Source organism: Emiliania huxleyi (assembly GCF_000372725.1).
Source record: "Emiliania huxleyi CCMP1516 unplaced genomic scaffold EMIHUscaffold_71, whole genome shotgun sequence".
NCBI lineage: Eukaryota > Haptophyta > Isochrysidales > Noelaerhabdaceae > Emiliania > Emiliania huxleyi.
Genome location: NW_005196681.1, coordinates 588550 through 609977, shown reverse-complemented (window position 1 = coordinate 609977; position 21428 = coordinate 588550). Strand labels below are relative to the sequence as shown.

The 21428-nt window shown below is 67.2% G+C and overlaps 7 protein-coding genes across 7 annotated transcripts; 1 reads left to right on the top strand and 6 right to left on the bottom strand.

The window, feature by feature from the left end:
- Nucleotides 1-386: 386 nt before the first annotated feature.
- On the bottom strand, nt 387-2051 carry EMIHUDRAFT_216987 (hypothetical protein; the record flags this gene model as incomplete). Its single annotated transcript, XM_005761489.1, has 6 exons — nt 387-412; nt 508-610; nt 938-1099; nt 1206-1342; nt 1422-1494; nt 1596-2051. The coding sequence occupies 6 exons, from the start codon at nt 2049-2051 to the stop codon at nt 387-389; spliced, it is 957 nt and encodes a 318-aa protein (XP_005761546.1).
- A 3134-nt stretch (nt 2052-5185) lies between these two features.
- Nucleotides 5186-6670, bottom strand: EMIHUDRAFT_216985 (hypothetical protein; the record flags this gene model as incomplete). The annotated part of the gene is made up of 3 exons (XM_005761488.1): nt 5186-6180; nt 6252-6336; nt 6461-6670. The coding sequence occupies 3 exons, from the start codon at nt 6668-6670 to the stop codon at nt 5186-5188; spliced, it is 1290 nt and encodes a 429-aa protein (XP_005761545.1).
- Nucleotides 6671-7396: 726 nt separating this feature from the next.
- Nucleotides 7397-9264, bottom strand: EMIHUDRAFT_216984 (hypothetical protein; the record flags this gene model as incomplete). Its single annotated transcript, XM_005761487.1, has 7 exons — nt 7397-7717; nt 7861-8094; nt 8207-8249; nt 8344-8858; nt 8932-9018; nt 9099-9156; nt 9227-9264. 7 exons carry the CDS (start codon nt 9262-9264, stop codon nt 7397-7399), a joined length of 1296 nt encoding a protein of 431 aa, XP_005761544.1.
- A 677-nt stretch (nt 9265-9941) lies between these two features.
- EMIHUDRAFT_438199 (hypothetical protein) lies at nt 9942-11785 on the bottom strand. The gene is made up of 5 exons (XM_005761486.1): nt 11483-11785; nt 11143-11358; nt 10622-11067; nt 10455-10546; nt 9942-10385 (listed from the first exon to the last, which is right to left on the bottom strand). The coding sequence occupies exons 1-5, from the start codon at nt 11762-11764 to the stop codon at nt 10072-10074; spliced, it is 1350 nt and encodes a 449-aa protein (XP_005761543.1). The 5' UTR covers nt 11765-11785; the 3' UTR covers nt 9942-10071.
- A 1852-nt stretch (nt 11786-13637) lies between these two features.
- Nucleotides 13638-15336, bottom strand: EMIHUDRAFT_216982 (hypothetical protein; the record flags this gene model as incomplete). Its single annotated transcript, XM_005761485.1, has 6 exons — nt 13638-13733; nt 13902-14181; nt 14257-14369; nt 14439-14834; nt 14904-14931; nt 15005-15336. The coding sequence occupies 6 exons, from the start codon at nt 15334-15336 to the stop codon at nt 13638-13640; spliced, it is 1245 nt and encodes a 414-aa protein (XP_005761542.1).
- A 2330-nt stretch (nt 15337-17666) lies between these two features.
- Nucleotides 17667-19028, top strand: EMIHUDRAFT_428205 (hypothetical protein). Its single transcript, XM_005761484.1, has 4 exons — nt 17667-18174; nt 18247-18372; nt 18445-18706; nt 18810-19028. Exons 1-4 carry the CDS (start codon nt 17731-17733, stop codon nt 18944-18946), a joined length of 969 nt encoding a protein of 322 aa, XP_005761541.1. The 5' UTR covers nt 17667-17730; the 3' UTR covers nt 18947-19028.
- A 697-nt stretch (nt 19029-19725) lies between these two features.
- Nucleotides 19726-20856, bottom strand: EMIHUDRAFT_216979 (hypothetical protein; the record flags this gene model as incomplete). The annotated part of the gene is made up of 2 exons (XM_005761483.1): nt 19726-20187; nt 20260-20856. The coding sequence occupies 2 exons, from the start codon at nt 20854-20856 to the stop codon at nt 19726-19728; spliced, it is 1059 nt and encodes a 352-aa protein (XP_005761540.1).
- Nucleotides 20857-21428: the final 572 nt, after the last annotated feature.

Sequence of the window (21428 nt, the reverse complement as noted above, 5' to 3'; positions counted from 1 at the left end):
GCGTATGCATTGCCCATCTAGGACTATCACCTGGACCTATCAACAGGGGCTGGAGCCGAGCAGGAGGGCCCGGCGCACAACCCCTTGTTCAACTCACCCTCCACACCCCGTACTGCCCAACCTCAGTGGGGGAGCGACCGGCCTGCATGAACATGCTACACGTAGCATGTAATCCCCCCCCCCACCCTTCTCAAACCGCCCCCCCTGGCGCCTCCTCGGCAAGGATCGCGCCACGCCGAACTAGCTCAGCCTCTGGCAGTGTGTTATGCCGCTCGCCCCACCCGGCAGGCAGCCCTCCTCCGCTGCCGCCTCCACCGCCACCCGACCCCGCCATGGCCCCCGCCCCGCCCCGAGACGTGCAAACAACAGGGGCGCCGCAAGCGGCCTCAAACATCTGTAGTGCCTGCTGCGCCTGCTTCCAAATGCTTGCAATCTCGGCAGCGGCCGCCGCCGCCGCCGCCGCGTCGCCGATGCCCACGGCGGCGGAGCAAGTGCCCACTCGCGCACTCAGCGCGCCGAGCGCCCCCTGGAGGACGGGCGCGATACGCTGGGCGGCGGCGGGCATCGGGGGCGCCTTGGGTTGCATCGCAGACGCCGCCTTGGTCGACGCCTCGCGCACTGAGGAGGCTGGTGGCGGCGGCGGGTCCGGCAGCGCCGGCTTGCTCGGCGGCGGCGACGCCGGCGGCAGAGCAGGAGGGTCCGGCGGCCCTTCTCTCGCGCCGTCTGCTCCCTCGCCCGCCCCGCCTTCTCCAGCGCCACCCTCGCCAGACCCGCCCCACGTGTGGCTGCCAAAGCCGCCCTCGCTGAGCGTGGCGACCCGGTTCTTCCACCCCAGCGGCAGAGGGACGCCGCCGTCACCGCCGCCGCCGCCGCCGCCGTCGCCGCCGCCGTCGCCGCCTCCGCCACCTCCGACAGTCACGCTAGCGATTGGCCCCACCGCAGCATCCTCTGCCGGCGCGGGGCGAGAGCGCTTCAGCGCGGCAGACCACTCCGCCGCCGCGTGCGCCTCGCTGACGGCCGCCGTGGCGGCCGCGACGAGGCTGCGCGCGAGGTCGTCTGTGGTGCGCCTTCCCGCGGCGTCACCCGCACGGCGCCGCTCCTGGAGGAGGGAAGGGGGGCGGGAGGCGGGTACGTGCGAGGCGTGGAGCAACGGCGAGGTTGGTCTGGCTCCGCGCCTTTGCGTGCTCGAGCAGCCAGGACGAGACCGTGGCGTGCAGCGAGGCGCGGGCGAGAGAGGCGGCTGGCAAGTGGCGAAGCAGCATGCCGCCGTCGAGATGGACGAGATCCGTGGCCCAGCCGTCCAAGCCGTCAAAGATGTGCGTCGCGAAGACGACCGTCGCGCCTGAGCGGCGGGGCGGGAAGAAAGCGCTGCAAGAGCAGGCCTCCAGCACGCGCGCCTCTTGGCCGAGGCGGGCCCACACCTCGACCCTCGCTCTCCTCGCGCAGGAAGGAGAGCAGCGCGGCGCGGGAGAGGACGTCGAGCGAGTTGGTCGCCTGGGGGTGGAGCGTGGGAGGCTCGCGGGGCGTGGCAAAACACGCCCTCTCTCTCGCAGGCGTCTCTCTCGTCTCTCTGGGCGTGCCTCGTCGAGCAGCACGAGATCACGCTCGGGCAGCAGCTTGCAGAAGAGCTGCACGCGGCGCTGCTGCCCGTCCGAGAGGGAGTGGAGCTCCTTCTCCAGCAGCTCCTCCACTCCGAGCGCCTCGATCAGACGCGAGACGCGCGGCACCGAGGCGCCGCTCGCCCTCACGGCGCCAGCGACGAGCCGGGAGACGGGCAGCGTGAGGTCCGACTCCCAGTCGGCGGTGACGAGGTTGACGCGGAGCGCGTTGGTGGTGCACTCAAAGGCGTCGCCGCCCAGCGTGCGCGCGGAACCGCCGCTCGCACGGCGACGGCCCGCGACTAGACGCAGCAGCGTCGACTTGCCGGCGCCGTTGGCTCCCACGAGCACGACGCGCGAGCGCGGCGCGACCTCGAGCGTGACGTTGGACAGCACGGCGGGAGAGGTGGTCGCGTACGCGAAGCGGACGTCGGAGAGAGAGAAGGCCGCCATACGTGTGTGTGGTTGTGCGGTGGCTCTGTATGAAGACAGACTAGCAGCCGTGGGAGACGAGACTAGCAGCCGTGGGTGAAAATGAGAAAACGTGCACGGCGACACTCGTTACGTCTCTCTCTCCCTCACGCGTCTCCCTCACGCGTCATGTCGCCCTGCAATGAAGGGGGACGTGGCGCTGTATTTCTTGCGCGTGCACCCCACATTCGGCAGCCTCTCTCCGGACGCAGCAATGCCAGAGGACATCGCATGGCCCGAGCCGCTGACGGACGAGGTCGTCGAGGCGGCCATCGACCGGCTGCTGCGTCGCGAGAGCTGGGAGACCATCACCATCAAGATCGTCTTGCGCATGCTCGAGGCCGAGCTGCTGCCGGCGGGCTCCGACGCGCCGCTCAAGCCCTTCAAAAAGTACATTGGCACCGCCGTCGACGAGGCTATGGCGCGCATCACCGAAGAGCGCAAGGCCGCCGTGAGCTTCGCGCTCGGGCAGGTCGTCTGGGCCAAGATGTCCGGCTACCCTTACTGGCCGGGGCGGGTGGTGAAGCCGAGGCAAGGCTCGGCGCTGGAGCGGCAGGTGCGAAAAGAGCGCGACGCGGGCGGCGAGGCGTGGCTCGTCAAGTTCTTCTTCTCGGACGACCTGCTCGTGTGCCCCGCCGCCGCGCTCGAGAGCTGGGAGGTCGGGTGCGGCAAGGGCTGGCGCGAGGCGCCGTCGCAGTCGACGGGCTCCAAGCTGCGCGAGGGCTACCTGTCGGCGGTGGGCCGGGCGGAGGCGGCGCTGCGGGAGCCGGCGCAGGAGGAGGAGGAGGAGGAGGGCGGCGGGGAGGAGGGCGGCGACGAGGGCGACGAGGGCGACGACGACGACGACGACGACGACGAGGAGGGCGGGGACGCGGGCGAAGCGGACGCCGCCGCAGACGAAGACTTTGACGCGGGCGAGGGCGAGGATGAGGGCGAGGAGGAGTACGGCGTCATCAGCCAGAAGCGTCCCGCGCCAAAGAAGCGGCGGCGCAGCGGCGGCGCGGGGGGCGGCACGGCGCCGGCGCGCAAGCGACGCGCGGAGGGCGAGCCCAAGCCGGCGCCGCGAGCACGGCCCACCGCCGTCGGGTCGCGGGCCGTCGCACCCAGCCTGGCCGGGGCCGCCCCGTAGGCGCTCTCCGCGTACATGCTCTTCTCGCAAGCGACGAGGCGCGGCCCGCAGAGGGGAGAGGGGGAGGGACGGGCCCGCGGGTGAGACCGGCTCGAGCGCCGGATATAGGCCCGAGGTGCGAGAGGAGCTCGGCGGCGCCTCCGTCGCGGAGCTCGGCAAGGCGCTGGGCGAGCGCTGGCGGGCGATGGGCGACGAGGAGAAGGCGTCGTGGGCCGACAAGGCTGCGGCGGAGAAGGCGCGGCGTGAGGCGGCCGGTCGGGCGCTTCTCGGGGCGGGCGCCACACCCCTTCACGCTGGCTGCCGGTAGGTTCGCTTCGAGGCAGAGCTCAAGGTGTACAACGAGGAGCACGGCGACACGGTGGCGCAGGCGCGGGCCAAGGAGCGCGCCGAGAAGCGTGGCCAGAGCGGCCGCTCGCGTTCGGCGCCGCGCCGGCGCAGCAAGGAGGAGGTCGCTGCGATCGAGGCGATCAAGGCCAAGCTCGAGAAGGCGCGCGGCTGGTGGCCGGAGAGGGGGGGGGGGGGGGGGGATCTCTGCGGGACTTGGCTGAGAGCGGCGCCCTAGCGGTCAGGCGAACGGCAAGCTCGAGGAGGCGAAGCGGCGAGAGGCCAAGAACATCAAGACCCTCTCCAAGCTCGGCGCCAAGCGGGCGGCCGCGCAGGAGGCGGACGACAGCGCTCTCCTCGCGCAGATCGACCAGCTCGAGGGCATCGAGCGCAAGGAGGCGGCCGCCATCCAGGAGGAGCTCGAGGCGGCGCGCGGCCGCGTGCAGAAGTACCTCGCCAAGCACGGCGAGGCGACCAAGCGGCCGCCGCGCGAGCAGAGCGGCAAGGACAGCGGCAAGGAGAGCGGCAAGGAGCGCGGCAAGGAGCGCGGCAAGGAGGCGGCCAAGGCGGCCAAAGAGGCGCCGGACCCAAAGCCGCCGCAGGACCCAAAGCCGAAGCGGCTCAAGAAGCTCGCCGATTCGCCGTCCGCCGCGCCCTCCGCCGCGCCCTCCGCCGCCGCGCCCTCCGCCGCCGCGCCCTCCGCCGCCGCGCCCTCCGCCGCGCCTTCCGCGTCTGGCGGCACGCCCGACACGGCGGCGAGCGAGGTGCAGTCGCTGGTGGAGCAGCTGCGGGCGGCGAGCGAGGCTGCAGACGAGACGGCGGTCGCCGCTGCGCTCGACGGCCTCTCGGGCGCGCCGATGAGCATAGGGCTTCTCTCGTCGACGGGGGCGGGCAAGGCGGTCAGCGCGATCAAGAAGGCGCGATCGGAAGAACGGCGTCAGCGCGGCGCTTCTGCTCCACGTCTGGCACTGTGAATAGGCGCACCCGGCGCTCGAGGCGCAGGCGCGGGGTTTGGTCTCCAAGTGGAAGGGGCTGGTGGCGAGCAGCGGCGGCGCGTGAGGAGGAGACGGAGCTTGCGCAGCCTTCTACCGAGCAAAGCCGGGGCGCGTGGGTGTCGCGGCGCGGGTACCGGGTAGGAAAGCGGATAGCGCGCGCGAGGCAAAGACCCTCGCCGCTCGTCCCGCCGGCCAGACGTGGGCCGTATTACGTAGACTACAAAAAACAGAGCGGAGGGGCTGCATATGGGGGGGCGGGCCCGCGGGCCGTGGCGTACACACACCTCACACGGCGGGTCACGGGAGGAGCGCGCAGCGCGACGCGCCAGCGGTCTCGTCCACCGGTCTTTTCTCTCTCTATATACGCTCTGTCCGGCCTATATAGTGTCCGGCCTCCCCGCGATTTCCGTTTCCCCCGCTACGTCGAAGCTGCGGCGCTGCAAACCACGCGCGCTCCGCGAACAGCAAACACATCTCACAACATGCACGTCTCTCAGATTCTCTCCAACATGGACGACATGGACTCCGCACTGTCATGACCACAACACACACGCACTATTCACACCCGGGCAACAAAGCTAGCCACAACGCTGCACCATCCTCCGCGCTTTCTGCCCGCGCTCCTATGTGCGCGGCGACACGCTGGCTCCTTCTACCCCCGCCCCTAGTTAGCCGCGCAACTGCGCCATGCGGCTCGAGTTCGGCACGCCGTCCCTCGCCATCTCGAGGATGACCCGCACGTCGTCCGGGGAGGTGATCGGCCGCGGGTTCGTAAGCGTCCACGGGTCCTTCATCGAGAGCTCGCACACCTGCTCGAAGCGACCCTCCGGAAAGTCGACGTCCGAGAGCGTGCGCGGCATGCCGAGGCCGCGAATCAGCGCGTCCATCGCCTCAGCCGCCGTCTCGCCCGGCCCCGCGCCGAGGGCATCGGCCACCGCCCTGCACTGGCCGGGGATCGCCTCTGCGTTGTACTGCAGCACGTACGGCAGGTTGATGCAGCTCGTGTAGCCGTGAGGCACGTCCGCCGTCCCGCCGAGCACGTGGCCGATGGCGTGCGACGCGCCGTAGTGCACTCCCATCATCACCGTCGAGACCGCCTGCCAGCAGCCGATCTGGCACTCGAGCCGCGCCTGGAGGTCGCGCGGGTTGGCCTTGGTCTTGGGGAGGGCGGCGGCGAGGAGCCGCAGCGCCGCCGCGGCGACAGAGGAGCTGTATGGGTTGGCGTTGATGCTGCAGAGCGCCTCGGTGGCGTGGTCCACCGAGCGGATGCCCGTCGAAAGCCACAGCCACTCGGGCGTGTGCAGGCTGAGCTCGGGGTCAAAGATGACCGAGCAGGGCTGGATCTGCGTATGGGCAAAGAGCTCCTTGTGCTCCGTCGCCTTGTTGGTCACGCCCACAATCCGCGTGAACTCGCCGGCGCTGAGCGTGGTTGGCACGGCGACGTGCCGCACGCCGCCGCCCATCGCATACTCGTCGGGCCCAAACACGTCCTGGCCCACGTAGCGGTCGAGCCCGGCCACGGTGCGCACGTCTCGGTCGAGGCAGAGGTTGACCGCCTTGGTACCGTCGGTGACCGAGCCTCCTCCGATGGAGACGAGCAGGTCGGCGCCTGCCTCCCTGGCCGCGGCGGCGGCGGAGAGGACGTCCTCTCGCGGGGTGTGACCTGTCAGGAGACGGATCACGGCTGTATAGGGTCACCAGAGACCCTCACCATCGCTACATCACTACACTCACCGCGCATGCCGCTCCAGGTGCCTGCGTGGTTGGCGCCGAGCGCAGCCTCGCACTTGGCAATCTCGTCGGTGCCGCTTCGCAGCGTCTGTTGGCGAGGAGTGCCGGGAGTAGGGGTGAGCGGTTGCCAGTCGCTGGCGACTGTCAGGTGCGGCTTCGCAGCGTCTATTGGCGAGGAGGGCCGGGAGTAGTGGTGAGCAGCTGGGCCAGACGTGAGTGGCCGTGGCCGCCTGCGAAGCGATGATGAACGCTCGGGAAGCACCGAGTGCGGCCACCTCCTCGGCGAGCGCTGAGGCCGCAGCACCCCAGTGCACACGCTGGAGCGCGGCCGCCTGCCACCCTCCAGAGATGTAGCAGCGGCGGGACAGGAAGCGGCCGGCAAGGGCGCTCGACAACTGGGCGCCGGTCCTCATCTTCCTCATGAAGTTGTTACGTTGGGAAATTTAAGAAACACGCCCAGTGTTGCACTAAGGTCGATTCCGCATGGTACGGGACCCCTCGATCGTCTCGCCCTCCCTCACTGGCGTGCTCATTGGGGGGGGTCATAACAAACACGGTACAGGATCGAGGTGCACGTTCCGGAAGCAGTGTCGCCCCCTCTCCATCATCTGACAGGGAGACGTCGCTCGTCGGCGGTGATGGTGGTGTGACCGATCGAGCTACAAGAGGAGCTTGTTCAGCACGATCCGGGTGGGTCGAGCAGTTCCTCGCTTCCTCAACGGGTGAGCTTCAGACCTCAAGGCCCTCAACGCGTTCACGCTTCGGCTCACGTGTGGAAGATTCGAACCACCGCCAGACGCGCATAACCTGTTTCAGTACGCCAGGGATGGTAAGCGTCGTTGCGCGTGCGTACCGTTTCAATAGCAAAGAAATCTAACACCTTTGTGTTGTGTGCGAGGGAAATAAGAACGGAAAAATAATTTAGGCGAGGCGACTTTGTGTTTCGCGGCGCGATCCATCTCCACAACTCTCGCGAGAGCCGCGCCGACCGGGCGACACCATCCCCTCACTCTCTCACACACGCTCGTTGTGCCGGGGCACCACATCGCAATCCAAGTGCGAGGAGGGCTCGTATCTCCCGGCCGACGTTCAGAAAAACTCACACCCAACCTACGCGCCCCACAAGGGATGGAGGGATCTCGAACGCCCTACATCAGGTGCTTCGCCTCTCTCTTGAGGCTGCCGCTCCCTCGCTCCCTCCCAGCCTCCGCCCGCCTCGTCGACTGCGCCTGCTCCACACCGCGGGCTTCGCCCGCTCTCCTCTCCGCGGGCGGCCGAGGATCATAGCACGTCTGCGTCATCTTCGAGGCAGTGGGAGGCCGGCCAAGCCTCATGCCGCGGCCGCGGGCCAGCCCATCCGCTCCGGCGCCCTCTCCGCCGCCGCCGCCGCCCTCCCAAAACGCCCACGCCGCGTTGTTGGAGTTCACGGCGGCCGCTTCGTACGACTCGGTCACAGCGTCGATCACCACCTACTCACAGACCACCAGGTGACGGCACGCCCTCTCTGCGCCTCTCCCGCGTCGTCAAGCGTCGCCTCGGCGCCCTTGCTAAAGGCGGAGAGGGCCATGGAACCGAGAAGAAAGTAGTTTCCCAGAAAGGTGAGGAGGAGGACCTGAAGAAAGTAGACGATGGACGCCTCCCACGTGATCGGGAGCCGCTCGGCAAAACCGAGGCCGGTGCCGATGAGCAGCGAGTCGAAGACGGCCTGAAAGTAGCCGATCAGGATCACCTGGTAGATGGGCCCCGGCTCCTCGCAGCCGTGGAGGTCGATCACGTTCTCTTGGGCGAGGGACGGCGTGGCGGCGTGATACGGGTTTATTGTCCAGCAGAGCAGATGGAGGTTCGCCTATTCACTTTTGAGCCGGGAGTGCGCCGAGGCGTCCCCATCGTCGGCATGGGTGGTGTGGGTGGAGCGCCCAAAAAAGGATGAGGATGAGATAGACGGCGAGGGCCGAGACCATAGACGTCGTCCACTCGCCAGTCACGAGAGATGTGAGGCCCCTGCAGGGCACGCGTCGTGGGTGAGCCTCGCCCAAGCAGCCATCGAACGAGGCTGTGTCGTAGGGCCTCTCTCCTGCATCTACTCGGCCGCTACGAATAGGCAAAGAGCACAGCGACGCGGTAGAAAGCAACGACTCCGGAGAGGCTGGCGGCGACCGCGGCCGCCATTATGTCGATGGGGTTGGGAAGGTCCGGCTCCAGGCACTGGTCCGGCGCAGGCGACGGCTCCGGCGAGGGTTCGAGTATGGGGACCGGCGAGACCTCCTCCAACAAAACCCGCGGCTCTCGCTCCTGAACGGCGCCTTCTACCTGAATGAAGCCCTCCGATGGAACAGCTGGCCGGGGCTCCGGGAAGTAGGCTGGGGCATCCTCGGATGGGATGACAGCCGGGTACTGTACCCTTGGACCCGCCCGCCACTGCTCGCTACTCTGAGTAGCGAATACGCTGAAGGTTGCAGTCGCCGGCCAGGGCTCTGGAAACAAGGCCGGGGCCTCCTCGGATGGGATGACAGCTGGGTACTGCGCCTTGGGCTCGCCCGAGGCGAACGGCTGCTCCTCCAGCTGCCGTCCCAGATACGGAGCCGACCAAGAGTCGGGCGGCAACTGCTCCTGTGGGGGTCGGGGGTGCGTTCGCTGGTGGATGGCGTGTGGATCGTGGCGGATGCGCGCGGTGGCCGCTAACCTGGAGCTGCTCGAGCCCGAGATTTTCGTTGACACGGACCGCCTGCCAGTATGGGTCTCCCGGCACGTGGCGGTGAAAGTTGACCACCTGCGTCGACCACGAGGAGCGCGACGGGATCAGGACTAGAAAGCAAGTAGCGCCCCGACCGCTAGAGAAGAATGGCGGACGTCTGCAGCGGTGAAGGCGGCAAACCAACAAACATTGGCGAGGCCGAGGGCGACAAGCCTATAGGAGTGCTCATCACGGCTGTTCCAGAGGCTCCCGCCAAGTGCGAGGGACTCCAGAAATCGAAGACCAGAGGATGTCAATCCAAACGCAGTCTACGCAGCACATGCAGGCGCAAGCGCTGCACCGCGCAAGCAGCCACGTCGGCCCGAGATCCTCGATCGGGTTCTCGAGTACTACTGGCTCGCCCTCGCCGCCGCCACCTTCGTCGCCGCCATTGCCGCCGTTCGCACCGCTGCGCCCACGCCTTCCTGCCGCGATGTCCCGAGTTGCTGTCAGCTCGACCTCCGTGCGTGCCACTGCCTCGCCGCGGCGTGCGCGTGGGATTCCCCTGACACTGCGAAGGTACTCCGCGCTTGGCCTCGCGACACGTGGAGGTGGCAAAGATAAGGTGGGCCGTTGATGACGTTGCAAGCCGGCACCGGCACTGGAGGCTACCGAACTACGATCTCGATGTCCAACAGGAACGCGGCGGTCTTCAGCTGCAGAGGGTAGGCGAGTCAGCAGCTCCGCGATCTGCAAGTGCAGTGCTCTCAGCTCCGCGTATGGGTCGCCTTGCCCTTTGCTACTGCTGCACGGCGTCGACATACACCACGCCGTGCGTGGGTTGGACGCGCGCTGCTTTTCAGATTCAAGATTCCGTCGCTTTTTGTTTCGCGGGAGAATTACAAGTACGCGATAAAGCTTCCTCGCACGACACTGGGCGCGCTGGCGCGGGAGAAAGCGGAATCAAGGATACCCGCCCTGCCACGATCTTGCTTCTTAGGGATTTTTTTGTCCTCGCTGGCGTCAGAAAATCCGCCCTCCAGAAACTGACGTACCATAATCCATATAAAAAGCCGACAGTTGGTGCTGTGCGAAGAACAACAGCCGCTGAGTCGTCTGACAACCCGACATTGAGACTCCAATAAATAATCATCGTCCCCGGCCCGCCTCAGCCTGCCCTTTTCTCTCCAGCTCAGCAATGCGCGCGCGCAGCACCGCCAGCTCATCGTCCGCGCTCGCGTCACCGCCCGCGGGCGCCAACCCCGCCGGCATCCGGTGCATCGTGTTCAAGTGCGCCTCGGGGATCTTGGCGGCGCTGGCGGGCTTCTGCTGGCGCGGTTTAGCCCTTGCCTTCGGCGGCGGCAAATCCGCGCTCGGCGGTGTCTGTGCGACGACCACTGAGCGATTCTGGTCGAGTTGGTGCAGCGGCGCCCAGCCGTGCTGCAGCCAGTCAAACATGACCCCTACAGGAGAGCGAGGTGACGGTCGGAGACGCTGCGGGCGGCGCCGAGCTGCGCGACCCCGTCGAGCGCCGTCGAGGAAGGTGAAGGAGCGCTGGTAGCTGGGCGAGCCCTTGAGGCGGGCGGTGTGAGGCCGGTCCTCCCCCGTCGGGAAGATGCGGTACCTGCGAGCGCAGCGCACCGAGGCGCTCAGCCCGCGGCAACGCTCGCAAGCGCCGGGAGGGAGGGAGAGGCGGCACCACGCCATGGCGCAATGCATGTCCTCGTGCACCATCTCCCAGATCTCGCGCTCGGCCGCCGGCGTGCACTTTGCCTTTCTGCGCTTGCAGAAGGCCGCCGTCTGCTGCTCGAGCGCCGCGGCGTACTTGTGCTGCTTGGGGAAGCCGTTGCCGCCCATCAGGCGGAAGACGGCGCGCTGCTCCTCGTGCAGCGGGAAGAAGGACTTGTGCAGGTTGCCGATCATGTAGCCGTTGACGTTCACCTCGACCATGGTCGCCTGGCCGTGCTGGTCGATCAGGATGTCGGGCGAGAGGAAGAAGACGCGCTTGTACCGCAGCCCGTTCCGCTTGAGCTGGTGATCGACGTGCAGGATGGCGTCCCGCGCGAGCACGAGCAGCTCGACGACGCGCCACTCGACCGACGGCCACGCCCGCTGCGTCCAAAAGTCCCTGCCGCTCGGGATGACCTAGTGGCGCACCCGGGCGGGCGTGGGCGGGCGGCGCACAGGGCGGAGAGCCCGCGGCGTGCGCCGGAGGCGAGCCTTGTCGAACCACTCTTGCGTGTTTGTGCGCGTGGGGTACGGCGTGAGGACGTTGGCGCGCTTGTTTTGGAAGCACTCGTTGGTGCCGGGCATCAGGACGTGGATGCACGGCTCCTTGACGTCCTCGACCGCCTTTGAGTAGTTCCACTGCGACACCTTCGGGATGCCGGTGCCGAGGAGGTAGACGCGGAGAGGGTCGAGCGACGTGACGAGCGCCTGCGCCGCAGGCGAGGCGCTCAGACACCGGAGCTCGAGGCGAGGCGCGCTCGAGGGCGAGGCGGGCGGCGGGGTGGGGGAGGGGTGCGCAGGGGCGGCGTCGGCGCGAGGGGAGGGGGCTCGCCCAGACGCGCAGGTCAAACTTGTGCCCCTGGTAGGTCATCGGGTTCATCAGGTACTCTTGCAGCACCCACGTCCCCTCGGGCACGCGCTGCATGAGCCACGCGGCGGTGGCGCTGTCGCTCGCGATGTCGGCGGTGGCGAGGGAGTACATGTGGATGCCGACCTGGTTGAAGCCCCCCTGCGGCTTGAGGATCCAGATCCGGTGCTCCTCGGGCTCCTCCTCGTTGAGCTGCACGTTGTACTCGCGGAAGCGGCGGTACGGCAGCTGCAGCTTCGAGCCCATCTTGCGCACCGCGAAAGCGCGCGACGTGAAGCGGCAGAAAGGGCCGCGCTTCGGGATCACATCGAGCGGATCGTACCCCGCGCGCGTCATGCACGCCACGTGCAGCCGCGCGAGCGACGTCTTCTGCCCCACCTGCTGCGGCAGGCCGGCGATCGAGTTGACGATCGATCCGGGCGTGATCTTCTTTGGCCGGAAGAAGGCCTCGATCTTCTCCCACGGCCGCGACCAGAGGAAGGTGAAGCCGACCTCCTCCTTGGACTCGCACATGCCCAGCTCGCGCAGCATCGGCCGCACCTGGCACTTGTCACGGACGCGTCACGGACGAGTCCACAGGCCTCTGCTGAGGCAGCCCGGCCGGCCGCGCCGTCCCGCGCATGTCGCCGCGGTCTCCGACGCGGAAGTAGCGGAGGCAGCCCTTCTCGTCGCGCGGCGGCAGGTCCGAGTGGGAGGTGCCGTCGGTGAGCGCCTTGTAGCCGGCGAGGTCGTGCGGCGGGCGGTAGGCCGTGTTCTCTCCGACGGGCGGCGCCAGCTCCCAGATGCGGCCCCACACGCCCCGGCCGCCGGCGCACTCGTCGCTCGCGCCGGCGGTGCAGTTGTCGAGCGCACTCACCATCTGCCCGACGGGGCCGGCGGCCGCCTGGCTCCGCAGCACCTCCTCCCGCGACACGTTGAAGGAGCCGCAGCGGCGGCAGGTGCGCGGGCAGATCTCGCCCACGGCAAAGTGCGCAAGGGCGCGGGTGGGCGGCTTGTCAAACACCTTGTCGAAGGTCTTCTCGCAGGAGAGGACGAGGTCCTTGCACGTCACGCTCGAGCGCGGGCAGCCGCGCTCGTGGCACGGGAAGGGGCCGCCGTCGCCGCACGACGCGTGCAGCGCCGCGGCGTCCGCCTCTAGGCCGGCAGAGTCGGCGGCGTCCGAGGCGGCCTCTGCCTTCTCCTTGCCGGCGAGCGCCTCTTCGCGCGCCTCGTGGGCGCGCAGCTTGGTGGCGTCCGGAGGCGCCGCCGTAGAGTCGCTTTGGTTCCGAGAGTTGGCCGCGTCGCCGCTCGCGAGAACGGCGGCCACCTCCTCGCTCAGCGCGAGCGACTCCTCGAGCACCGCCGCCTGGTCGTCTGCAGAGGCGGCGCCTCCGAAGCCCGGGTCGACGTCCTCGATGAGCGGGAGCGGGATGCCGCCGCGCAGGTAGCCCTTGGTCCTCCGGCTGCGGGACGAGGTCTCGGACATGCCCACAAAGACTGACAGCAGCACGTGCAGCGCCATCACCGCGGAGAAGAGGGTGGCACATACGATGAAGCGGCTGCGGCGCTGCTTAGGCTCGCGAGCCATGGTTGAGGAGTGGTGCCGGCACGAGATGGCGCTAGGTGGAGCGGGTCGTGCGCTGCACACCACCTGTCCGGGGGAGCCGTGTCTAGTGTGCCGTCGATGGCGCTATCGGGACACCACGTAAAAGAAATCATGGGAATCGAGCTGCCTTTCTCTTTTTTTGTAGCGCCGACAGGCGAAAGAAGCCGCGAGAACAAGGGACCGGCAGGCGGCGGCGTCGCAGGACGGGGCAGAAGAGAACAACGCGACGGAGGAGGAAGTGACAAGGGAGAGAACGACGAGGGTGGGACGACCGCGTGGTGGCATGAAGGTTGCAGCGAGAATCAGCGAGAGACTGCGAAGAGAGATAGGAAGAGGCAGACTCCCTAGGGTGGGCGACGGATAGCGCACCACACACCTCTCCTTAAAATCCCTGTGTGGTGGCGGCGTGCCGTCCTCCCATCCCTCCCTTGGGTTGTCTGTTTTCTTTCTATCTATCTTTCTTTTTTTGTAGGCAGATTTGTGTTGTGGTTCCTCGGCGCCGAGAGCTTTTAGGGCCTCGCGCCTTTGAGACCGTTACATTCCCCTGGCGCCTCTGTGGGCGAGGCTGGCGCTGGGGCGGAGGGTGGTGGCGTCCCCGTCGGCGTCGGCGCGTCGCGCGTCGGGAGGCGCCTGTTAGAGGCCGGGGGGAGCAGAGCGCACCACTCGTTTAGAGGTGAAACTTCCGAGCGAGTCGCCCGCCATTCCACCACGATCGTACTCACCCACCGTCCCCAACCCTGGCTGAGGGCAAGCCTCCGTTAGCTATGCTATATACGGCGTCAGTCACGGGCCCGGTACTCGGCGCGCGCCCCCTCCTCGTCCCTCGGTGCACGCCTCGCCGCGGTCCGCCCAGTGCTTCATGCGGCGGTACAGCTCGATGTCCTCCATCAGCGCGTCCGACACGGACTGCGGCGCCTCGCGCGCCTGCCGCTCGGCGTGCGAGGCCCTCCCCCGCTGCACCAGCGAGATTTTGCTCTCAAAGAGCGGGTCGCCCATCCAACGCGCCAGCTGCTGCACGATCGTCGGCCGCGGCGGCTCGGCCGGCTCCAGCACGAGCGTGCAGATGCTCTTGAGGTACCTGGGGCGGGGCGGGGTGAACTCGGGGGCGCAGGCCAGGGCCGGGCCTGCTGCAGGGGTATGCGCTTGACCGCACCTCTCCGCAGCGTCGATGCGGCGGAGCCGCTCCTTGCTCCGCGCGTTGGTGAGCGCCGTCGCCTGCACAAAGGGGCCGGTTCCCTCCTGGAATTGGTCGAGGGCCCGGTACGCCTCGTCGCGCCTGCTCAGGGCGCCGTCCCAAGGTCAGGAGCGGGCCCATCGTCCTGCGCCTCGCGGCACGCCCCCGTCGCGCCGGTTGTGGCAGCTCGTCCGGACAATCTCGCGCACGGTCGCTGCATCGAGCCGCGTGAGCGAGGCGATCTCGGCGTGGACCGTCTCCAGCTTCTCCTCTGCCCGCTCTGACGGCTCCTTGGGCGCGAAGGCGCGCGTGTAGACCGAGCCGACGGTGCGCGCGTAAGCGGCGAGGCTCATGTTGGGGCAGGAGAGCCGCCCGCCCCACTGATGCACGTCGTGCCCGCCGCACTGCCGGTGGTGCTCCGAGCAGGCGACGCAAAAGTAGGCGTGCGCAGAGCGGATGCGCTCGAGTGGGTGGCGCAGCAGCGTAAAGTACCTGCACGGCCGGCCCTGCCGCTCGCAAAAGTCGAAGCCGCGGTCGGCGCCGACGTTCACCACCGCCTGTGGCGTGTAAGGCTCCGGACGGCTGGCACGGCTGGGGACGGAGCGAGTCGTCCCGGCGGGCCTCACGTGGCGAGGGCTCTCTGAGAGCTCTTTGCTAGCGGCGCGGGTGCTCTAGCTGCGACACCTCTCCCGGCACGTCTCGGCAGCCGCCTCGGTGGCGGGCGAACCACGGGTCGCAGAGGTACGAGCGGTTGTGGAGGCGCTCGCGTGCGCTCAGGATCGTGCGGAATGTCGTCGCACCAACCTTGTCAAACGCGGCATACGCAAAGATGGGCGCCTCCGGTGCATTGGCGGTCACCGCGTTGGATGCGGCGGGCGCAGACTCGGCGGCGCTCGCCGCATTCGCGCTGGCAAAGGGAGACGATGATGACGGCGGCGCTGCCGCTGGGCCGTGATTTAGCACGGTACCGAGCCGCTTGTGGCCGGGGGCGGCCGCTGTCGCCGCCGCAGAATGGACGATCTGGAGGACGAGCAGGAGTGGAAGCCCTCGATTTGCCATGGCGCCGAGAGGTCTCTCTAGCCGGGCAGAATGAGCAAACACGTGTGCTTACCTCCTCAGACCTCGCCGTCTCTCTCGCGCGCGGCGCTCGCCTACGTCGCGATTGTTGCAGGGGCCCGGCGCTCTCAAAACTTGCGACCGCCGGGTTTGCATAGATAGAGGGTGAACTAAAGCAGAGAAGATTCTTGCGTGGTGGTGTGCTGACGTTCGTCGTGCTAGGACGCCCAAGGGTGGGCGACGGCTAGCGCACCACACCCCTCTCCTTAAAATCCCTGTGTGGTGGCGGCGTGCCGTCCTCCCATCCCTCCCTTGGGTTCTCCGTTTTCTTTCTTTCTTTTTCGTCGTGCTAGCGCCAGTCCAGATCTGCGCGTTGTGCCAGGCGTTCTTGGTTGGTTGGAGAGACGTCTCCTAGCACCTAGCTAGGACGTCTCACACGTTCGTTCGTTCAGTCAGACACCTTGCTGAGTGAGACTCACCCAGAGTCCAGTCAGTGTGCCTTCCGACTTATTGCAATACGCTCTTTCCTCCAGGAAAGAAAACGGACACGCCAAACGAGGAAAACACTGGGTCCCTAACTTGCAGAGCAAGGATCTTGGCAAGGACGTAACCAGGACGATCAGGCACAGGGACAGGGGCACAGGGGAACGCGGAACGCGCGATCGAAGAAACGGAGGGAGAGCCGGAGCGCAACCTACGCGATACGGAGAGGGGCTGGGCAGGGTTCACCCCTAGGTTCACCCACCCACACGACAGGGACAACAACAACAGGGTCCCAGGGAGTCCCCTCTCTCTGGCACAAATCTTTTTGTCTTAGCAAACCCATACGCCAGGATTTGGACATTTTGGGGGGTAAGGTATGGTAGCATCGGCCAACCCTCCTCCAGACCACCCTGCCCCCCCATCTCTGACAGACCAGGCCTCCATCCAGCCGTCCAGCCGACAGGACCATATCTCCCCACCGCCGCGCCGCCTTACTGCTACTTACTTGTAGGCTCTGGGAGGATGCAGACACCGACACGCACACTAGATACGCGCGGATGCCGCCGCCACGCCAGTGCTGCCACCGGTGCTCGTCTGACACTAGAGACTAGTCACTAGAGCGCGTGAGCGCGGCGGCGGCGAACGAAGTTGGCAATCGCCAGGGGCGAGCGGCGGGCGCGGGCGCGGCACCCGCACGGCGCTGCGGGCTCGGAGGCAGTAGTCGGCGGGGCCGAGGGACCATACCCCCCACCCCTGAAAGCTAGCCTTAGGGCGACATCCTAGGAAGGCCAGGTAGTGGGAAGGCAGCCCCCGTGGGAACGCCACCCCCATTAGAGGGAGCACGCCACCTGGCCCACCCCCGCCGCCCGCTCCTAAAGTCCTAATTGCGCACGGGAGCGGTGCACGGGAGCGGTGCGCAGTTTCATATGAACTGCACCGCTCCCAAACACGTCGGGTACTCTCACCGGTTTCGCTCAAAGCCGCTTTATGGCGCGCCCGCCCACGGCCACTGATAACCAGCTCGCTCTCGCGCGTGCTTGCGCTTCTGCTCGCCGCAGGCGAGAATATCATTGACCACCCGACCGGCTAGCCCTGCGCACCGGTCGCACGCCACCAATCGCGCGCACGCAGGCGGTAGGACTGCCGGACTGCCGCTTGAGCGTGACGCTCAAGTGCCCCCCGCCCGGCCATCGTAGTCGCCATGACCGACGAGATGGACCGCAAGTGCACGGCACTGGCCAGTATGGGTGCTGAGGCGGCTGCCTCAAGCCGGACGCGGCCTGACGGCCCTTTTCATGTGCACAAGAGCCTCGCTTCTCGTTAGGCTCGCATTGCATCGACAGCGGCTTCAGCAGGCCCCAGCGATGCTGCCGCCGCGGTATCCGGCGCTGCACTCAACCTGTTCGGGATCTGCGGCCGCTCTTCCCTGCTGTCACGGCGCCGGGCCCGGGGGCGCGTGGGGGGTTTAAAATCCCTGTGTGGTGGCGGCGTGCCGTCCTCCCATCCATCCCTCCCCTGGCTTTTTTCTTTCTTTTTACATACCAACTAAGTGATGGCCGGTGGTACTCTCCTGCAACCATAGTCCTTCCTGTGACATGGCAGGCCACTCTCAAGCCCTACAAACAAGCACCAGATCACCTCACTGTGTGAGCTCTGTGTCTTGATTTGCCAACAATATACCTACAAGCTACAACCTCACTTGGGGAGGGTTGACATCGTGATCGTTTCGGAAAATTTCTTTTTATGCTGTGGAAATTCCGGCGTGAAAAGAGGGAAAACCCCGACGGGAGGGCGCAGACCTACCCTACCTATGACGCCGCCCTCACCGCGCAAAGGTCGGAACCCAGCAGCGTTTTGGCGCAAGGCCTGGGTGAGAGGCCGGAGGCAAGCGCCTAAAGCGCAAGCGAGGGAAATATGCCGCAGGAGCAGGGGCCGCTCATCTGCCCCGGCCACTCTCGGCCGGTAGCGGGCATCGAGTTCTCGCGCGAGACCGAGGACGGCGTCTTTCTCATCTCCGCGTGCCACGACAAGACAGCGATGATCCGCTCGGGAGAGACGGGTGACTGGATCGGGACGCTGGAAGGGCACAAGGGCGCGGTATGGGGGGCGGCGCTCAACCCGCCGGCGACGCACGCCGTCACCTGCTCGGCCGACTTCTCAGCAAAGGTGTGGGACGCGCTGACGGGTGACGAGCTCTACACTCTGCAGCACAAGCACGTCGTGAGGTGCGCCGGCTGGGCGCCCGACTCGACGCGCTTCGTGACGGGCGGCAAGGAGAAGCACCTGCGCCTCTTCGAGCTCGGCGAGGCTGCGCCCGCCGACCCACTCCTGCTGCAGGGGCACACCGCCTGCGTCAAGGTGTCTTTTGCCCTCGCCGCCCGGCCCGAGGCCTCGGGGAGGAGAGCGGGAGCCCTCCTCGACCTCCTCTAGGTGTGCCACTTCATCGGCGACCGGCAGACGCTGCTCTCCGCGGGCGAGGACAAGACGATGCGCTTGTGGGACCTCCGCACCGGCAGCACGCAGCGCGAGATCGAGTTCAGCGGCTCCGTCAACTCGGCGGGGCGGCGGTCGGGGGCGGGGACGCCTGCGGGTGCCCATCCCGAGACGCCGCGCGGCTGCCTCGTGTAGGTGGAGCTGACGGCGGACGGGCGGATCATGACGGTCGCGGCTGGCACCGAGGTGTCGTTTTGGGACCTGACGTCGTGGCAGTGCCTCAAGCGCTTCTCGCTGGGCGTAATCGCGGCGAACGGGTACGGCGTCAACTCGGCTTCGCTGCACCCGAACCGCAAGGCCTTCGTGGCGGGCGGTGGCAACTTTTGGGTCTACCAGCACGACTTTGAGACGGGCGAGGAGCTCGCGTGCAACAAGGGCCACCACGGCCCCGTCTACGGTGCGGCCGCCAGTCGCCTCTCGCTCGCTCCCAGCCGACTAGCGGGCGAGTCACCACCTCCGAGACACGCTTGGGAGACGCCTCCCGCACCCCCCTCCGGCAGGCGTCCGCTTCACCCCCGACGGCAAGGCCTACGCCTCCGCCGGCGACGACGGCACGATCCGTTTCTGGAACTTTGCGCCGCCCGAGGACGGCGCCGCAGCCGACGCCACCGCCGCAGCCGCAGCGCCTGAGAGCTGAGTCGAGGCCAGGCCTGCTGCGGAGCACGCGCCACGCTGTATGACGGTACGTATGGACTGGTGTCGAGGAAGAACAAACTAGTTGAATGGGTTCTTTTTCTTTCCGGGACTAACGTCCTTAAATTCTCTTTCTGTTCTAAGGAAAAGAAAGAAGGAGAAACAGCAACCCCAAGGGAAGCCGTCGTCTTGGGGGGACGAAAATTCTTTTTCTGTTCGAGGCGCGCGAGCGATCCAGGAGGCCGCTTGCAGGCGGCTGCACAGATGGCGCTCAAGACGCTGCTTCTCAGTGCAGGCATGGGCGCGTGCATGGGTGCCGGCGGCGTTGTGATGCACAGTATGCTCCAGGCGACTTGGTAGAGCGTGACTGCCAGTCCGCCACACCACGCTCTCCTCCAAGCCACCGGTGGTCTGTAGGTGGGTCGCATGCCGCCTCGATCGCAGGTTGGCGGCGCGGCGGGCTTCATGGCCTTCATGCTCGGGATCGGCTCCGTCGTGCGCGGCCGGTGAGGGCGACTGAGTCCGTGTGTGTGTCTTCTCTGACGCGGGTCACGGCCTGCGCTTTCTCCCGCGTTCTAAAATGAATTATAAGTTATAATATAAGCAAACGGAACCTCTTCCGTCCCCTTCCCGTCCATCCCGCACACCTCGACGATATCTTTTCACGATATACAGTACCGACTGTGTATACTGGACGCGACATACGATCGGATTAAATGTGACATACGTTGTCTGTCGTCTCTCCAGAGGAGGGCAATTTCCGCCCCGCGGCGCCTACCCGTCTTAGCCCTTTCCGCCGAACCTCTCTGCCTCCCTGGCGCCCAGCACCTCGGGCGGGATCAGCTCCGAGTCGACTGGCCGCCCGACGATCGTCCCTCCCTCCTCGCGCAGCTTGACCGCCCCGAGCGGCGCGCCGTTGGGCTTGGTGACGTGGCGCGGGCTCGCGTACGTCACGAGCGCCTTCCTCTCGTCCCGCGCCTCGGAGTAGAAGGCGGCCAGGTCCGCCGCCATCTGGAGGCACGCCTCCGCCGGCGGCGCCTTGCCCTTCACGCGCGACATCTGCAGCAGCACGTGCGCCCCCGGGACGCCTCGCACGTGCATCCACACGTCCGGCTCGCGCGCCACGCGAAGCGAGAGCTGCTCATTCTCCTTGCGGTTGCGCCCCACCAGGATTGGCACACCCGCCGGCGAGACAAACTCGCGGCCGCCCCAGCCCGACGTCTGGGACGGAGCGAGCGGCGCCGGCTGCGTCGCGCTCCTCTTGCCGCGAGGGAGTCTGCCGCCCGCCGCCGCCGCCGCCCCCTCTAGGCCGGAGACCTTGAGCTTGAGCTTCTTCGCCTCCTTGAGCACCTCGGCACGAAGCGCGAAGAGCTCCTCGTCCTCTGCGCCGCCGCCGCCGTCGGCCAGCCGCGCCTGCCAGCCCTGCAGCCGCGCCTCCACGGCCTCGCTCTGCCGAATCAGCTCGGCGACAACGGCCGAGCCGCGGCGCAAGCGGCGCGCCTTGGCAAACGCCGCGTCCGCCTGCTCCCGCGGCGTGCCCTGGCCGCCAGCAAAGCTGAGCTTCACCTTTGCGCCGCCATTGTTCCAGTCCTCGACGACAGCGGACGTCGCGCGGTCGTCGATCTGCCACAAGTTGGCAACGACGAGAGTGGCCCACTCGGCGAGCCGCTCAGCGCTGCGCGCCGCCTCCGCCTCCTTGGCGAGCGCGATCTGCTTGCGCCGCTCGGCCTCGAGCGAGCTACCCAGCCATTTCCGGAGCCGCGGGCCGAGGAGCGCTTCCGCCTGTGCCGTGGCGCACGCGAGCGGCGCGGCGAAAGCGCGTGGCCGCAGGAGCGACGCGGAGAAGAGGGCGCGTGGCGGCCGGACAGCAGCGAAGAGGACGCTGGCGAGCATAGACCTGGGCACAGCGCGCATGTGCAATGCTGGTAGGACTCTGACCCTTTCCGACCCTGATCCGACCTCTCTACTCGAGTACGAGTACAGACCTCTCAGGTCTCGGATCAGTAACACCTCGAACACGGTCGGATCAGGGTCGGACCAGAGTCGGAACAAGGTCGGGAAAATCCCTCCCTCCCGCCGCCGCCGCTGACCCCTGTTCGAGCACGGTCAACCTGTGTCACCCGAAATCCATAGTGTCACTCCAGGTGAACCTTCTTTTCTAGACCGGAAGGATTGAGAGCAGCCTCGCTCTCAATCCTAGAAGTCGAAGGATTGTGAGCAGCACTCCTCGCAATCGTAGCATCTCTGTGCGATTGCTAGCACCCACGCTCGCAATCCTACATCTTCTAGGACTAAGAGCAGCTCCGCTCCCAAGGTGACTGGTGACGCCTACGACTACTACCAGCGCGCTCGCAATCCGAGCAAAGTCTAGGATTGCGAGCAGCACTGCTCGCAATCCTAGCAACATGCCTCCGATTGCGAGCAGTAGCGCTCGCAATCCTACATCTTGTAGGACTATGAGCGCCGCCGCTCATAATCCTACCCAA

Excerpts from the sequence above, each read along its gene's own strand:
- EMIHUDRAFT_428205 (XM_005761484.1), top strand. The coding sequence starts at position 17,731 with ATGCCGCAGGAGCAGGGGCCGCTCATCTGCCCCGGCCACTCTCGGCCG. Across the intron at positions 18,175-18,246 it reads GGCACACCGCCTGCGTCAAG|GTGTGCCACTTCATCGGCGA; the intron begins GTGTCTTTTGCC and ends GACCTCCTCTAG. Across the intron at positions 18,373-18,444 it reads TCAGCGGCTCCGTCAACTCG|GTGGAGCTGACGGCGGACGG; the intron begins GCGGGGCGGCGG and ends TGCCTCGTGTAG.
- EMIHUDRAFT_438199 (XM_005761486.1), bottom strand. The coding sequence starts at position 11,764 with ATGGGCTCGAAGCTGCAGCTGCCGTACCGCCGCTTCCGCGAGTACAAC. Across the intron at positions 11,359-11,482 it reads AGTTTGACCTGCGCGTCTGG|GCGCTCGTCACGTCGCTCGA; the intron begins GCGAGCCCCCTC and ends CCTGCGGCGCAG. Across the intron at positions 11,068-11,142 it reads CGCAAGAGTGGTTCGACAAG|GTCATCCCGAGCGGCAGGGA; the intron begins GCTCGCCTCCGG and ends GTGCGCCACTAG.